The sequence below is a fragment of the Pseudorasbora parva genome, chromosome 14 (assembly GCF_024679245.1).
Source record: "Pseudorasbora parva isolate DD20220531a chromosome 14, ASM2467924v1, whole genome shotgun sequence".
Taxonomy (NCBI): domain Eukaryota; kingdom Metazoa; phylum Chordata; class Actinopteri; order Cypriniformes; family Gobionidae; genus Pseudorasbora; species Pseudorasbora parva.
The window spans coordinates 37,303,052-37,321,334 of record NC_090185.1 but is presented as its reverse complement, the minus strand read 5'-3'; the positions used below and the strand labels follow the sequence as shown (position 1 = coordinate 37,321,334).

At 39.3% G+C, this 18,283-nt stretch overlaps 1 protein-coding gene across 2 annotated transcripts in view; it reads left to right on the top strand.

Annotated features, from left to right (window-relative positions):
• elavl2 (ELAV like neuron-specific RNA binding protein 2) overlaps positions 1 to 18,283 on the top strand; it is an 82,134-nt gene that overhangs the window by 24,301 nt on the left and 39,550 nt on the right. For both annotated transcript variants that reach the window (XM_067416346.1, XM_067416345.1), the window contains exon 2: positions 14,809 to 14,898. In XM_067416346.1, coding sequence (XP_067272447.1) covers positions 14,827 to 14,898 — 72 coding nt within the window. In that variant the 5' untranslated portion in view covers positions 14,809 to 14,826. The remainder of the gene's footprint in view (positions 1 to 14,808; positions 14,899 to 18,283) is intronic.

Here is an 18,283-nt window from a genome sequence, read left to right as displayed (position 1 = left end):
CTCTTTCCTCCTTCTTGGCAGCCTACATTTAGAATAATAGCTTTGATTAACATTAATGATGAAAGGTTTAAAAATTGTGATTGTTTGGATTGTTTTTCCTGCCTTCGAGCCAGAGCTGTTCACTAAATCAGTGTTTCCCAACCTTTTTTCAGTCATGGCACCCCCATACATACGTTACGCTAGGGGTGTAACAGTACAGATTGCTTACGGTTCGGTTTGTATCACGGTTTTAGGTTCAGGGTTTCAGTACGGTTTGGTATTTGCCATGCTCAGGGACAGAAAGAACTATAGTCAAATAAAAATAAAGAAAATGAGAACAAAAAACTTAAAACAAGTTACAGCACAAATAAATACTATTGAGCAAAGATACTAATAAAATAAACAGTGCTTTTCAGATTTTTCAGGTAGGTCTAACATTAGTTTTAGGTAGAGAAATTGAATAAATTAATCGAATGTAAAATAACTACACAATTAAAAATTAATCCTTATTAAACTTAAAAAAGCTATTCAATCAAGAGCAGTGAGTGATGTCCTTATCTTTTGTTTGACAGACAGCAGTAAAGGCTACTGCCCCTATAAGACCTAATACAGCAGCGTTTCTCAAAGTGTGGGGCGCGCCCCACTGGTTGGGAATAGAGACATGACAAGTGGGGCACGACAAACGGGAGGAAATGTGTTAATTTTTTGTGCCCATCTCTATTAACCTTTTGAGCGGTCCCACATGGGATTTTTATTTCTATGCACCTGAGAGTACGGACCCACATATGGGATTTAGAATGTTTAGTGACGTGACATAACTGTCAGATTCAAACGGTGGGACGCGCTTCGGCTGGCACTGAGCCAGATGCAGACGCGCTCAGCTCTTGACATACGTCATGCAGTGTTTTCAACCGCATACTGTTTATTTTAGGTTTAATTGAATAGGTAACATTTAAATACACAAGTACTAGTAAAACAATACATTTAGAGTTTGTAGAATACACACTGGTGTCTTTGGAAGCAGCAATAACAATCCATTCAAATATAATTGGCCGACATGTTTTATTCATATCAGATACACATAGTGTAAGTAACTATAAAGTTTGCTCGATTCTTCTCCCAGTTCAACGGTCACTTACTTATTCCAGGAGAAGCTGATGAATATACGTACTGCAAATCCGATTGACAGGACTCTGAACTGCGGTGCATTTGTTCAAACGTGGCAGCGCCCATTTCACATTATAGATCAAAATCAAGATCATTTATAAAGGGGTTTAAATGGCAAAACACACCTACAATTGGATTATTAGACAGTTGATGACATGGTAAGCAAGTATGTCAATATTTTGAATAAAAAAATAAAAAAACGTAATAAAAGCGATACATCTGTCATTCAGCGCTATTTTGATTGTGGTGAGTCACGTGATAAACATGACGCGTTGCCATAGAAACATTAAGATGAAACGTTCTAAAATAACGTTGCCTTAAAAAAAACTCAGCTAAAATATTTTGACTGTACACATGAAAGTTTTAAATGTGATGTTAATCAAATAAATGTTAACAGGCAAACTTAAAGCCTAGATAATTACCATTTTGTTGGGTGATTGGGGACAGGTAGGGCTCGTGGCCCTTCCCTACCTCCAAAGTGGGGAATGGCAGAAAATTTTTGAGAAACACTGTAATACAGGGATATGCGTTGTCTTTCTCGATTGTATAACGTTCACTTAAGGCATACACAGACAGTGTCTGCTTGGATACTCGTCAAGATCGACACTTTTTGTGTGAGTTTGTCCGTTCAAGCGCAAGACTTGAAAGAAAACTCAATATTTGCGCGCTGTGAGACGTGCGCGCGCGCTTTTGGACGAGCGCGCAGAGACGGATCTTCTCTCACAGCAGAGAGTTCTCATTCGCGTCTTCTGGCGAATATACCCGGGTGATGATGGCGAAAATGACTGGTCATACGGCAGCACTCGCATGCATTGAACACCAGAGGTGTGGACTCGAGTCATGTGACTTGGAATCGAGTCAGACTCGAGTCATGAATTTGATGACTTTGGACTCGACTCGACAAAATGTACAAAGACTTGCAACTCGACTTGGACTTTAACATCAATGACTTGTGACTTCACTTGGACTTGAGCCTCATGACTCGAGAAGACTTGCTACTTTTTGGCCATTTTTCTTTCACACAGCCGCGCTGCTCTCAGTGAAAAAAAGCTGCACCTGTATGCATGCAGACAGCACGTGCGCTGCCAGCACGACATCCAATCACTGTAGTCCCACATTAGTTTGATTCGACAGTATCCATAGCTACCAAGTCCGCGTATAACACGTGACTTTGGGCTTCTTTTTTTGGCAAGTTGCGGGTCGCGGTTTTTTGGGCTTATTTGAAAAAATGTGGTTGCTTGTTAGGAGAATATGACAAGCAACTTCGTTTCTTTACATTTATGGTCGCTGTTTTGTCCAAATACATTGACTGACACTGTCTCTCACAGCTAATAGCCATAGTGCAACGATACAAGTGCTGTATTCATTCGTCCTCATACATCCCGCCTCCTTCCCCTCTTTGAAGAAAAATCGCGTTCAACGTGCAGGCATGTGATGTGATGTTATAAATGTAATGATAGTTCATAGACGTAAATAGACGAATACATTTTTTTTTTTTTTTTACAAACAATGCAACCAGCAAAGATATACAGAGAAGGAGATGAAACAGGGAGGTAAGCCACCTAATTTAATCTTAAAAATATGTTTTATAATGTAGGCTATTTATTATGACTATTATTATTTGGCTATTATAAAAATAAAAAGAAATAATAATAAAAAGTATAGGCTGCTAATAATAACAGTAGGTATGGTTCGAATGTATATTATTATAAACATGTCTCTATATTGCAGCGCTCTCAGTGTTTTCCTATGCACCAACTCCCAATCATAGACTGTAAAAAAGTGCATAATAATCCTAAATAGTAGCTATGTGACATTAGTAATTTTCAATACTATTTTGAGCAGATTGCACATTGAGATGCAGGGCTTATCCTTTTTTCGGTTTATAGTGTGCATGTTCACCACTGCTCCTTATATGTGTGCAATAACTCCGACTGGAGTTACCATAATCCTTCACGTCACTTTTTCTCTTTTTCCATCTACAAACCTCTTCTGTTCACAGTTTATTGCAACTTGAAGAATTTTGTAAAATCCCATCTGTATTTGCATTTTAAACTCCACGAGATTTCAATTTAAAATGTTGCAGGGTCATTTATTGATAAATTATTGATCATAAATTATACTGATGATAATAAATAATATAATAATATTGGGCTTGTTTTGGGCCCCCCACCCCTCTAGGTATTCTTCATACCTGAGAAGAATATGAAACAGATGTCAGAAAATCCCTTATAGCCTCACGCTGTATTTGAAACTACTCTTTACTCATATCAGTGTTGTTGTGTTAATATTCATTGTCTATTATACACTACGGTATACGATAATATTTCAGTTTCAGTGTATGCAATATTAAGAATATTTTCACTGCTTCAAACGTCATAAGAAAGCCCTTTCCCTCCAGAAACTGAAGTCATATGCTTTATAGCAGTGCTTTTCAAAGTGGGGACAGGGACCCCTGGGAGCCGCGAGGGGATGCTAGGGGGGCTATGGCAAGCTGGCATAAAAAGTATAGCAAAACAAAATATTTGAATAAATTAAATTATTAAAGTAAACCAAATTAAACCAAAAATAAGCTAAACAATATTCCCATAATGTTTCCACAATGCCCTAAGTTTAGGCTAAAAGGACCCATATCTATTTGAAAGTTGAACTGTTTTGCCATATGAGGTCAACACAAAACAGGACTGAAGCCGCTGTGCATTGTTCTAGTGTTTCTGTTTTTTTTACTGTATTTGCTTAATGTCATTGTATAAAAAGAGGTTTAAATAAATATAAATCTTACAAACCTACATGATTTGTATAATTTTTATTTCTGTGGTAAGATGACTTGAAGTGACTCGAAACTAAAATGGTAGGACTTGGACTCGACTTGAGACTTGTTGGCTTTGACTTCTGACTCGACTCGAGACTTGACTCATCTTTGACTCGACTTGACTCGGGACTCGAGGGCAAAGACTTGAGACTTACTTGTGACTTGCATAACAATGACTTTGTCCCACCTCTGTTGAACACAGTTTACAAAGATAGACCGTTTTGCCCACGTTTTTCTTTTATTATCGCTGTTGTAGTGTAGCCTATCACTGAGGATCCAGCACGTGTATCCTTCGACAGAATCAAGTTACAACCAATGCCGCCACTCCCACCACGCGCATCACACACTGCGCTTAGTCGAGCAAAACACACGGTACCCATAGCAACAGGTTATGACAACGACATATCAGACTGACAGATACAAGATAAATGACTTTTCCCGCTATTTGTTATATTAATTATAATTCAAATTCTGTTTTATTGGCCATGATTAACTTTCAAAAAGGGCAGGGGCTCAATCCCCCAAAGCAGGGATGGAAATTAACTTTTTTGTCCACCGGCCACTGTGGCTGGTGGATTTCAAAATCTACCAGCCACTCCATGTTGTTACCAGCCACTTTCTTGTTTTTAACCGACAATGTGTAACTGCACGTGAAAATTAATACTACAAGCTCTACAATACTTAAGCTGTTTATTTAATCTCAAATCTCAATGAAATACTGACATTTTTTCACTCTTATACACACACAAACCATGAACTGATATACATTTCATTAAATGAGTAGGACTCTGTTCTCTCTTTTTTTTTTTTTTTTTTTACCTGGATGTGGCATTTGGATGATTCTTTTATGGCTTCCAGTTTTAGGTTTTTAGTACCAACAATGAAACTATAGTTTTGGCATCTCCTGAAGCGTGTTGACGACATACCGAGCAGAACATTGTCAGTAGGGATGCACCGAAATAAAAATTATTGGCTGAAACCAAAGCACTAAAAGAAATTATGCCAATTATCCATTGCATTTATGGCTAATGCTATGACTGAGTAACATTAATATTAAAGTTTCAAATAATAAATCAATTACAAATTATGCAAATATTTATTTAGCACATTGCAACATCAAACAGTATAAAATTAAATTCAAAGTAAAATGTTTAACTTGATCTCACTCATGTGTACATTAAATAATAATGTACAGGTCTACTAGCCTACAGAAATGTAATAAAGTAATCAAATGTAAAATAACTGCATATTTAACTGTTTAAATGAAAGATTATTCCTTATTAAACTTACAAAAGCTATTCAATCAAGAGCAGTGAGTGATGTCCTTATCGTTTGTTTGATATTAAACATAGCAGTAAAGGCTACTGCCCCTTTAAGACCTAATAGAGAGATATGCGTCATCTTTCTCGACTGTATAAAGTTCACTTAAGGCATATTCAGACTATGTCTGCTAGAATTCTCATCAAGATGAACATGTTGGCACACTTTTTGTGTGAGTTTGTCCGTTTAAGCACAAGACTTGAAAGAAAACTCAATATTTGCGCGCTGTGAGACGGGTGCGCGCTTCCGGATGACAGCGGATGACAGTGACGGATCTTCTCTCAGTGCGCGCGAGTTATTATGGTTATTATTCGCGTCTTCTGGCACTACATCCGGGTAATGACGGCGAAAACGACTGGTCATATTCGGACATACGGCCGCACTCGCATTCACTGAACACAGTTTATAAAGAGGGGAAACAGTATGCTATTTTTATTTACCCGCCACGGTGGCCGGTAGGTGAAGCGAGTTTACCCGCCACAGCGCAAAATCACCCGCATTTGGCTGGTGGCGGGTGCTAATTTCCATCCCTGCCCCAAAGCCTCCCCTCTGCAGTGCACTCTCCTGGTGTGTGTAACGTGTCCATGGTCCTGACTCCTGTCACACAATGCGGTGAAATCTCCGACAGGGCTTTAATAGTCTAACGTTACAGTGAATGAGAGAATGAGCCGAAACGAACGCACAGGCCATAGTGTGACATCCGTTAACCATAGTGTAAACATAGATGACGTCACAGGTTTTTTATTTAGGCAATTTATACATTTATAATACTTACTAAAATATAATTCAAATTATTTTATTACTTTTGTATTAGTTGTTTGAAGAGTAAAAAAAGAAATTGGTCGGTCTTAAAGCAAATTTACAACCGGCAAGTCGGTCGGACTAAAAGGTAGAAAAAATAAAATAAATTGAGTCGGCCCTAAATTGACAGGGTTGGTCAGGTTACGGCAAACAAGAATATTTTTAAGGATGGCCTTATTCATCATCAGCTCATGCTCAAACACTGATTTGATTTGTATTAGTGGTCGGATAGTAATCTGTCTTGAAAGAATTCAGAAAGGCATTTACCCCTGATCTTTTAGCAATCGGATAGATATCTGATCAGAGAAAACGAATGAAGTGAGCAGATGTAAAAAGGCCAAAGCCTAATAACTCTTGCAGCTGTGCTGAAGTAACGCACTGCTGCTGACTCTGAACACAGCGCGAGCCCGTCTTGACAGTCGCGTGGTCTTGTGTTGTTTCCACCAGCGCATCATGCGAATCTCATAGTTTCTTTTAATTAATTAATGTCTAAAATATAAAAAGAAGCCTAAAATGAATGTGTCGCCACCACATCAGCATTGAAACCATAAATAAGTTACAGAGACAGACGCGCTCGGCGCTAGTCACATCACAACGATTCAGTGTTTTCACCACATCATGTTTAGGCCATCCTTAAAAATATTTTGGTTTGCAGTAACAGTAAAAAAAAAAAAAAAAAAAAAAGGTCGGTAGGTAGGTCTATATTTTTTTTCTTCAAATTAATACAAAAAAAAAGTACATTTTTGGTGATGGTGATTACGTAGGTATGAATTTAAAGGGTAACTAAACCCTAGAACAACTTTTTTTAGTTAATGATCTGCAAGAATGGAGCTTTATTATTATTGTTCATTGAGTCGAGTAAATGTTTTGACAGTTGGGTTTAAAGTGTTTAAATTCTATAATATATGGTGTAAAAACGTCTTAGTGCTGCCCTCTTAAGGTTGAACGGTGGCTACTGCAGTTGAATTTTCCTATTGGACGTTATGGTACTTCGTTACGTAGGTTTGTACTTCCAACGGCTCACTATCCACGCCCCTGGCACGAGCTCACCACGCCCTGAGAAATGTTTTCCGTGATCACATGATGAGAACGGCTTCAGTCCAGTATGAGCGCTCATGTTAAATGAAGTAGAAACATTATGAATGAAACTTTCTCTTCACTTGCTTTCAACATCCTAATTAAGAAAATACAGATATATAATGCAGTTGTAAGTACATGTTAAGCTTTTCTTCTGATAGTTTTGCCACCTGTCATGTCTACAGATAATTTTCATACCTCAGACGCTTTCAGACAAACCCTGACACGCAAATGGTTGCCGTGGTAACGAACAACAAATCCGTAACGTGCTAGACTGCGGGCGTATGTAGTCTAACTTTTATTTAATGCATGAGGAATATTTAATATGAGGAAATCTGTTGTAATAGGCTATTAGGTTTGAACTTATTGGTCCTGTGATTTTTTTTTAGTGGCATTCAGTATAAGGATATGGCTGCTCAGTGTTCATAGATTAGTTAGTGATCTCATTCTCTCTTGCGCTGCTGCTTCGCTAGCATGAATGAATGAATGAATGAAAGCATCGTATGCATCGGGAGTTAAAGCAGTTTGAGCCAACAAACTCTGTGTCTACAGACATTTCACCCTCCTCCACTTCAGGTGAAGGTGGTGGAGAGAAGTCCTCTACTTTAGATGACCGCTCTGTTGCAAAACTACTGTCCTCACTCCAGTCACTATCAATCTTTGCGAGTCTGACAACTGTCAAACAAGTTGTCACTACGGGTCTCAGGTGCACGCCCCCGCTCAGCGCCGCCCTCGTCTCGTCCCCTCTGTCTCCGCTGGGCTCTGCCCACTTTTGCAGCATTTTTCAAATATTGCCAGAGGGCGGAGTTAGGCTGTGAACAGGGGTTTAGTTACCCTTTAAACAAATTGGCATATCGTGACGTCACTGACTGGGTCTTCAAGCCGTGCCTTCGGGCGCATAGGCTAATTGCAGGCTATATAGACCACAAACAAATTGAAATATTTGTCAAAAACATGTTTATTGCATAAATTTCAGGTGCATTTATTAAAAAAAAGTCTCCAACCACCTAGTGTTGTCAAAAATATCGATATTTCGATATATATATCGATACTGGAATATCTGAAACGATACGATTCTCAGTTTTTACAGTATCGATATTAGCTGCGCTCTCCTCTCTGACCGTCAGCGAGCTGACACACACCGGCATATTCTCACTAAGCCCGGTTAACCTCTGAGCACGGCGAACGCGCGTTCTGCTGGACTTTTTCCTCATGACAGTGTGTTAGTGTTAGTGTGTGATCGGTCTGAATTTCGCGCGGGATTGCACATAAATTAATTCTAGCCTACTAATGCCCGCAGATTTCGTGCTCCACATCTGAAGCGCACACACACATAGCCTACCCTAATAAAGCCGCCTCTGACATGATACAAGTGCAAACATTTGCTTCCTTTTCCAGCATATTATTGGTCAAATACACTCAAAGAATTATCAGTGCACATCTGGAAGAGTATTACCGTAAACACAGTCGCAAACAGTTCAGGAAGAACGAGTAACAGGAACAGTGTTTAGGATCCATGCGTCTGTTAGTCTTAAAGGGACCGCAGTCATTTGCTATTCAAACTACAAAAAGACAAACGATCAACTGCTCTTGACTGATCAACTTGTGTAACTTTAATAGTTTCATCTGTACGCTATTGAATTTTTTACAAAGAACATTATCCAATGTTGTTTTAAATGTAATTACTATGCATTTTTTTAATTCAGTTTCTTATCTGAATGTTAGACCTACCTGAAAAAATAAAGCAGTCAATTTAATTTGTATCTTCTATTCTATTGCATTTATTTGTGCTATTGTTTCTAATGTGTTTATTTGTTCTTATTTTATTACTGTTTACTCGTCTTTTTAAATTCAATTTACCATTCGAAATCAAGCTTTCTTGTGCTGTGTGTAAGCTATTGCAACACAATTACCCCATTGTAAAAAATACATTGAGATAGCAAACATTTGAGAGATAATTTTAATAGTAATTGATCAATTGATCAATAATTGTTCAAATCAAAATGATGCCCAACCCTAATTCATGCTGGCCACATGAATTTTTAGTAAAAAATAACAATGAATAATAAGTTCTGTTGTCATATTAAGCATCTTATCTTATTTATTTATTTATTTATTTTTTTACTGTGGTATCGATTTAGTATCGATATATCGATATTTTAGTCTGATATCGTATCGAAGTCATAATTTTGGTATCGTGACAACACTACAACCACCAGCTAGCTGTCATTGGCTCATACCTGTCAACCCTCCCTTTCTTTCTGGGTTCCTCACATATTTTAGCTCTTTTCCCGCTGTCTTCCCATTTTAGGATTTTCCCGTGATATGTTCCATATTTTTACGCTCGATTGTGTTAACTCAGAACACGCAACTATCTGTGTCTCTGAAGTGGCTTGCACTTGTTGCCAGACCAACGCATCTGGTGATGAATTTGAATATTAAAAAGCAAAAAGTTGTTTTTATGAATTCAATTAATTAAGTAGCTATAACCTACTCTTTACTGGTAAATATTACAGTAAACAAACATCGCAGACAATGGCAGACCATTTTTTTCAGACGTTATTTTATTTTTGTAATATTATGTATCGTCTTTCAGTTTGTTTGAAGAGACACTGCCCCTCTTTCCTCCTTCTTGGCAGCCTACATTTAGAATAATAGCTTTGATTAACGTTAATGATGAAAGGTTTAAAAATTGTGATTGTTTGGATTGTTTTTCCTGCCTTCGAGCCAGAGCCGTTCACTAAATCAGTGTTTCCCAACCTTTTTTCAGTCATGGCACCCCCATACATACGTTACGCTAGGGGTGTAACAGTACAGATTGCTTACGGTTCGGTTTGTATCACGGTTTTAGGTTCAGGGTTTCAGTACGGTTTGGTATTTGCCATGCTCAGGGACAGAAAGAACTATAGTCAAATAAAAATAAAGAAAATAAGAACAAAAATCTTAAATACAAGCAGCAGCACAAATAAATACTATTGAGCAAAGATACTAATAAAATAAACAATGCTTTTAAGGTTTTCCAGGTAGGTCTAATTAGTAGGTCATTAGTTTTTAGGTAGAGAAATTGAATAAATTAATCAAATGTAAAATAACTGCACATTTAACTGTTAAAATTAAAATGTATCCTTATTAAACTTACAAAAGCTATTCAATCAAGAGTAGTGAGTGGTGTCCTTATCTTTTTGTGTGACAGACAGCAGTAAAGGCTACTGCCCCTTTAAGACCTAATACAGAGATATGCATCGTCTTTCTCGACTGTATAAAGTTCTCTTAAGGCATATACAGACTGTCTGATGGATACTCATCAAGATCGACATGTTGACATACTTTTTGTGTGAGTTTGTCCGTTCAAACACAAGACTTGAAAGAACTCAATATTTGCGCGCAAAGAGACAGATCTTCTCTCACTGCAGAGGGTTCTTCTCATTCGCGTCTTCTGGCGAATATACTGAGTGATGATGGCGAAAATGACTGGTCATACGGCAGCACTCGCATGCATTGAACAGTTTACAAAGATAGACCGTTCACCATTTTGCCCACGTTTTTCTTTTATTATCGCTGTTGTAGTGCACGTGTATCCATCGACAGAACCATACATAAAGCATTATTTTTCAAGTTACAACCAGTGCCGCCGCTCCCACCATGCGCAGTTGAGCAAAACACACACTACCCATAGCAACGTGTTATGACAACGACATTTCAGACTGACAGAGACAAGATAAACGGCTTTTCCGCCATTTGTTACTGTTTTGTACACGTTGTTATATTAATTATATTAATTAAATAAGAATATTTTTAAGGATGGCCTTATTTTAGGTTTCAGACATTCAAATACACAGTAGCAGCAAAACACGCTAACGTGTAAGTGTAGGGCCCTATAAAATTGTTTTATATTTTCCCAAATTCAGTTTTTTTTTTAACCTTTTACTGTTTTTTTAGTCAAAAAAAGAGTGTGCTTTTAATGTTAATATAATATAACATAAAACAAAAAATAGGAATGACTACTTATTGAATTTATTATGGTAACAAACATCATATTTACTTTTTAGGACAAATACTACATGATGCAACATAACACTGCACTTCAAGTACTTCACATATTAATGGTTATGAGGTTTAAACTTTACGGTAAAATACATTATATTAGTTTATATATAAGTTAAAATGAAAGTGCTCCATTAACTTTTTCTTTCAAGTAAAAAAATTAAAAAAGAACTTTTTAAAAAAGAATCTTTTACATACAGTACTATTAAGTAAAACATTTAAAGCTAAAAATGAACATGAAAAAATAACACATTTCACCATGAAATCATGTAGTGAATTGTTCTGTGTGTTAAACAATCACCATTATAATATCCAGAGCTGTGAAAAATAAAAATAAAATGCATGAAAACACAACACTGCCAGAAGTTTTTTCCCCTACTTCCAAAGGTCCCTTTAAATGATTAAAACTAGATGCTTATCTTAACTTTAAAGGTGCACTATGCAACTTTCCGTCCACTGGAGGGCACCTATTATAAACAAAGGCGTATTTTGATGACGCCAGGTGTGAGCACAGTATTTTGGGACATGTGGTCTTCACCTCACAGCCGGTGGAAAATAGGACACGGGCAGAAATCATGTTCATGGATGCGGTTAACGATACTGTAGTGTGAAGCAGAGCAGGAGCGAGTGTTGTGGAGCTGAGCACAGCTGCTGGAGCGATTGTTACACAAACACACGGCTCGTGAGTACCGGGACTTTTATTATGACAGGATGGGACACAGTCGCCGGGCGCTCGCACTTTTGGCAGATGCACTACATTTTCTCTCGACTAATATCCATAATAACTACGTCCATTTTAGACACAAACTGTGTTGTGTTAAAGAGACTCTCCAAGCCGGTCATTTTGACATAGATGTTTGTGTACATTTGATCGTTCAGACGCGAGTGTGAAACCGAAAGTGTAATTTGCTCGTCTCGTTGCGGCTGTTTCAGAGCGCGCGCCGACTTGGGAACAATCTCTTGCGCACATTTTTGTGCATTTAATCGCTCTTTATTATTAAACGCGTCCCACAATTTACCAGCAGTGGCTAGACTGTATTTTACAACAATCACTGATCGTGCTGATTCTGTCATTAGCCTACGGTTGAGTTTAATGGCAAGCGTTGCTGCAAAGGGAATTAACTTGCGCTAGACATAAATATTGTTATTATTATAATCTTTGGAAGCTAAAATCTAAAATAAAATCAGACTATCACAGATCTAAAGTGTAACCAGGCTATGTTTGAATGTTTATTTCTGTCCTCCGTCATCACTTATAAAGGCTGTCGTTTTGCGCCGCTCTCTCTCTTTCTATCTCTCTCTGGTCACATGTATTTTCAAAAGTACCGACCGCAGAACCGGTAACGTCCGAGTTTATCGATACAACGGTCTTTCAAAATTTTTTAATACCGGGTTTCGCTGACGAAAGCAGAGCTGTGGAGACCAACTTCGCCATACTTGTTTTGAAGGGGGAGTTGAAATAACGGGAGGGGTTGTGTCGCCCCGATCTGCATTTTCCTCAGATATACGTTCTCCTCCCACACAAAACAGAATTTCAATACAAATATGTAAAGTTCCGGGAAAATCTGCGTTAACACCAGATTCTGCATTAAAGGACAACTCCGGTGAGAAATGACCCTATAGGGTAATTAACAGATGGTTACCGAGTAGATCGTTCTCTGGGATGCGTTTTCATGAAAATCGAATGTAAAGAGTTTTATCTCTAAAAACAGATTAGCTTATAACAGTAGTCTATGGGGCAAAGGGTATTGAAATTAAATCGCTAGTTAATCCCACTAACAAGGCTAAAATAGCCTCACACTAACACGGTAGCATAATGAGGGTCCCTACATGCAAACTGAAGCATTGAGAACTTTGTAAGTGTACAAACAGTTTAATAAGAAGATACTTTATAAACACAGTGCATTACGCATTCACAGATAGGCGCCATCTTGGAAAACAGTCTCGACTCATCGAGCCACGAGCGCTCTGCTAAGTTATGAACTGTGACTTGGAATCTCATATGGTCAGTTGTTTCCGGAAGAAAGCACTGAACACAACAGAGAAAATAAATAAATAAAAATTTAGTGTCCATGTTATTACATTTCACAAACTTATTTCCTATCGACCAGCTCACTTAGCACAGCACTTGTGGATCGATTCGTCGAGACTGTTTTCCAAGATGGTGCCTGTCCGTGAACGCGTAATGCACTGTGTTTATAAAGTATCTTCTTAAACTGTTTGTACACTTACAGCTAGCATGAGCCCTCCATGAGTTGGTGGGCGGGGCTACTGGATTGGATGAGTCGGTGGGCGGGGCTACTGGATTAGATGAGTCGGTGGGCAGGGCTACTGGATTAGATGAGTCGATGGGCGGGGCTACTGGATTAGATGAGTCGGTGGGCAGGGCTACTGGATTAGACGAGTCGGTGGGCGGGGCTACTGGATTAGATGAGTCTGTGTGCGGGGCTACTGGATTAGATGAGTCGATGGGCGGGGCTACTGGATTAGATGAGTCGTTGAGCGGGGCTACTGGATTAGATGAGTCTGTGTGCGGGGCTACTGGATTAGACGAGTCGGTGGGCGGGGCTACTGGATTAGACGAGTCGGTGGGCGGGGCTACTGGATTAGATGAGTCGTTGAGCGGGGCTACTGGATTAGATGACTCGGTGGGCGGGGCTACTGGATTAGACGAGTCGTTGGGCAGGGCTACTGGATTAGATGAGTCGGTGGGTGGGGCTACTGGATTAGATGAGTCGGTGGGTGGGGCTACTGGATTAGATGAGTCGGTGGGCGGGGCTACTGGATTAGATGAGTAGGTGGGCAGGGCTACTGGATTAGACGAGTTGTTGGGAAGGGCTACTGGATTAGATGAGTCGGTGGGCAGGGCTACTGGATTAGATGAGTTGTTGGGAAGGGCTACTGGATTAGATGAGTCGGGGGGCGGGGCTACTGGATTAGATGAGTAGGTGGGCAGGGCTACTGGATTAGACGAGTCGGTGGGCAGGGCTACTGGATTAGACGAGTCGGTGGATGGGGCTACTGGATTAGACGAGTCGGTGGGCGGGGCTACTGGATTAGATGAGTCGGTGGGCGGGGCTACTGGATTAGATGAGTCGGTGGGCGGGGCTACTGGATTAGACGAGTCGGTGGGTGGGGCTACTGGATTAGACACGCTGTAGAGGCATGTTTCGTCGTGCAATGACGTAAGAATGAAGCACAAGATCTTTTTTGGGTCTAGTGTCTATAAAAGCTTTTCTTTGACTTACAAGGAAATGTTTAGCTCTTAGCTCTTTACCTTTTCTATATCAAAAGCTAGAGGCAAAGTTGATTTCTCAATTCATCACCCCTTTAATTTACGCTTGCAATCTTATGTACACTTTCACAAATCAAACCCTGCGCATGCTATTCTTTATGGCATCAATTTACCTTAATAGAAACTTTTTACATATATATTCAGTTACACGCTGTAATTCCTGCAGTTACAACTGTCATAAAATACTTGAAAAGCAAATATACTATTAAAACAAAAATATGTGTGTCTGTGTCGGCAGCGTTTCCCTAAATAGGAAGCTAATGTTGCTGTGTGCATGTGTAAGTGACTGACTCTGATGTGCTTTTGTTTGCAGAGGTCCTCTCCAGCCATCATGGCAGTCAGGCTGTGTGATGTGGCTTCTCTTCTGAGAAGTGGCTCGTGGGCAGCCGAGCCGTGGACTGGGGTTTGTGGGATATTTTAATTTCTTCTTTCATCACTGTCAGTCCGTGAGCTGTGCCCATTTTGGTTGTTAATCATTAAATAACTGCATCTAAAATCATTTGATCAAATTTTAAAGGTGCCCTAGAATGAAAAATTGAATTAACCTTGCCATAGTGAAACAATAAGAGTTCAGTACATGGACATCACATTCTGTGAGTCTCAAACATCATTGCCTCCTACTTCTTATGTAAATCTTGTGCATGAAAAACACCACGGAAAAAAAAAGTCCTTCTCAACATAAACCCAACCGTGATGCAAGCGTTGGGGATCATTTATATGCACGCCCCCAACATTTGCATCTGTCCAAACATGTTCATTGTCAGACGGAAATGACGGCGCGAATCATCAGGTAAACAAGCTGCTCGCCTGGACACACTTCATGTTCAGGCTGTTCAGGAGACCTGAGGACTTTTCTACCCTTCCCACAGATAAAAAATGTCAACAGTCATGGTTGATGTTTATAATCCGATTCCACAACAATGTAATTCAAGATTGTTTGTTTGTTCGGCCCATTTCAAGCAAGCATTGCTCAGCGTCTTAAACTGAAGAAAGTGGCAATTACAACTGTATTCCTGCCAGCAGTAAGTAGCGATTTATCCCCTTATTGACTGTTTAAACAATTTCTGATCAAATTGAAAGTTTCTTAGAGAGACAGCATTGTCTAGATAACGCAAGATGCTAGTACAGTAACAATAGGAAACACCAAGTACCATACCAAACTAAATAGTGTGTCTAATGACAAAGGGTAATATTATTTTGTATTACAAAATACAACCGTAGATACTTTGCTTAGATCGTTCACTCGATCCTTCTAGCAAACGTCCCCTTTTCCACCATATAAGTTAAAACGATAGTCCTTTGACAAGGCTATTAATTTTGTTATATATACAGTCCCTGACAAAAGTCTTGTCGCTTATCTATTTTCTAGAAATACCTGATATTAACCTGACTTTTAATTAATTAATTGGTGTTAGAAATAGCTCATATGAAAAGCTAAAACCCTCCCAAATGATGTTTAATGCTCTGAAATAAATAATTTTCACAGAAAAAATATCATTTAATCAATACAGAAAGGTCAAATTTTGGCAAAACAAAAGTTTTGTCGCCTATACAGAAATTGAACAAAAATTAAGTTGTGGTGCTGTGAGATCCAAATTTAATATCTTGTATGACTTCCATGAGCTTGAAGGACTGCATCCATGCGGTTTGGCAAGGATTCATACAATTTATTGATGAAGTCATCAGGAATAGCTAAGAAAGCAGTCCTGCATGCCTCCCAGAGTTCATCAATATTCTTTGGTTTCGTCTTCCATGCGTCCTCTTTCATCCTACCCCACATATGCTCAATGATGTTCATGTCTGGTGACTGGGCTGGCCAATCCTGGAGCATCTTGATCTTCTTCGCCTTGAGGAACTTTGATGTGGAGATGGAAGTATGCGATGGAGCACCGTCCTGCTGCAGAATTTGGCCTCTTTTATGGTTGGGAATAAGAGGTAGCTAAGATTTCTTGGTATTTTAGACTATTGATGTTGCCTTCCACCCTGCAGATCTCTCGCACACCCCCATACTGGATGTAACCTCAGACCATGATTTTTCCGCCACCAAACTTCACTGTTTTCTGGGTGAATCTTGGATCCATTCTGGCTCCAGTAGGTCTCCTGCAATATTTGCGGCGACTGTGGTGTAAATCAACAGAAGATTCATCTGAAAAATCCATCTTCTGCCACTTTTCCAGCGTCCATCCTTTTAGCAGGCTGTGGGCCTTGGCAAATGCCACACGTTTTTTCAATTGTCTTTTGTTTAGTGCTGGCTTCTGGGCACTGATTCGACCATGGAGGCCATTTCGAGACAGAATCCGACAAACTGTTCTGGTTGACACAGGGACTTCAGGTGACCAGGTCTCGTGGAGCTCTGCTGCAGTGGAAAATGGGCTGGCCTTGGATTTTCGAGCCAACAAACGGTCCTCTCGAGCAGTTGTCTTGCGGGGTCTGCCTGACCTGGGCTTGTCAAAAACGTCTCCAGTCTCTTCAAATCTTTTTTTTATCCTCTGTACCTGACGCTGAGACACATTGAAGGTGTCTGCCACATCAGCAGTGGATCTGGTCTTCAGCCTCTTGATAATCAAAACTTTAGTCTCAGGGTGAATCTTAGGCATGTTTGCAGAGGTCTAGTTGCAGTTGATGTGAAGGTCTAGTGTACTGGGGTTCTTTTTATACACACTTGAGACCTAATTGATCCATTATTAGTCACAGGTGAAGCTCATATGACAAGGTGACAACACTTATGTCTTTGCAAAAATTGACTCAATGGGCTTTACCAAGCTGTGAATATTAGAATACTTTTTGAAAGTTTAGTTTTTCACTGAAACATTATCACAAAAGCTGGTGGGATTAAAATGAGCCATTTCTTGTAAAAAAATCTTGATTAGAAATATATTTCAGCGGCACTTTAGGTCAATTTGTACACAAGCGACAAGACTTTTGTCAGGGACTGTGTTATATTTATATTTTTGAGAACTGAAGTATGGTGTTTCCTATGATGTTTTTGCCTATTTGTATTTCAGATTAGGCTACATCAGTCACTGCGTAACATTAGCCTACATTGTGACGTTATATAAACATGCAATATCGTTGAAGGAAAAAGACAAGTCTAAAATGTAGACTGAATGACACTTTAAGCAGAACATCTCAAATGGAGATTGATAAAATGCAGCTTACTTGTTTATTGGTGTTTTCAGATCATCCGCGCGAGAGCTCGCGTGCATATGGTTGCCAGATTGGACATGTTTAGGTAAAACACCGGATAGTATACGTGTTCTTTTCACAGAAAAGCTCTGTTTGGGGGTTTAATTACTGAAATCTGGCAACCGCACAAACGCAAGCTGTTTCTCGCGCGGATGATCTGAAAACAATAAACAAGTAAGCTGCATTTGATCAATCTCCATTTGAGATGTTCTGCTTAAAGTGTCGTTCAGTCGGTCTGTGTGCTGTCAGGACTCACGAGCTGAACTGCTGTGAGCTGTGAGCTTCTGAAATAAGCCAATCAGAGCAGAGCTCGACATTAATATTCATGACCCTTCCAAATAAATGGTAAATTAACTGCATTTTTATAGCAGTATATTTATATAAATATGGCAAAAACAGAGCATTACATCCTAGGGACAATTTATTGGGTTGTAAATGGACCTGTAAAACTGTATCTGGACAATTTTTTCCCTTAAATAAGCCACATACCCTCTATGTAGATATCAGAGAACAATTTAACATATTGTTTCAAATCATTCTAGGGCACCTTTAAACTACCAGCTGAGTGAATATCAGGCCATAAGTGCCTTCACAACAAAAGC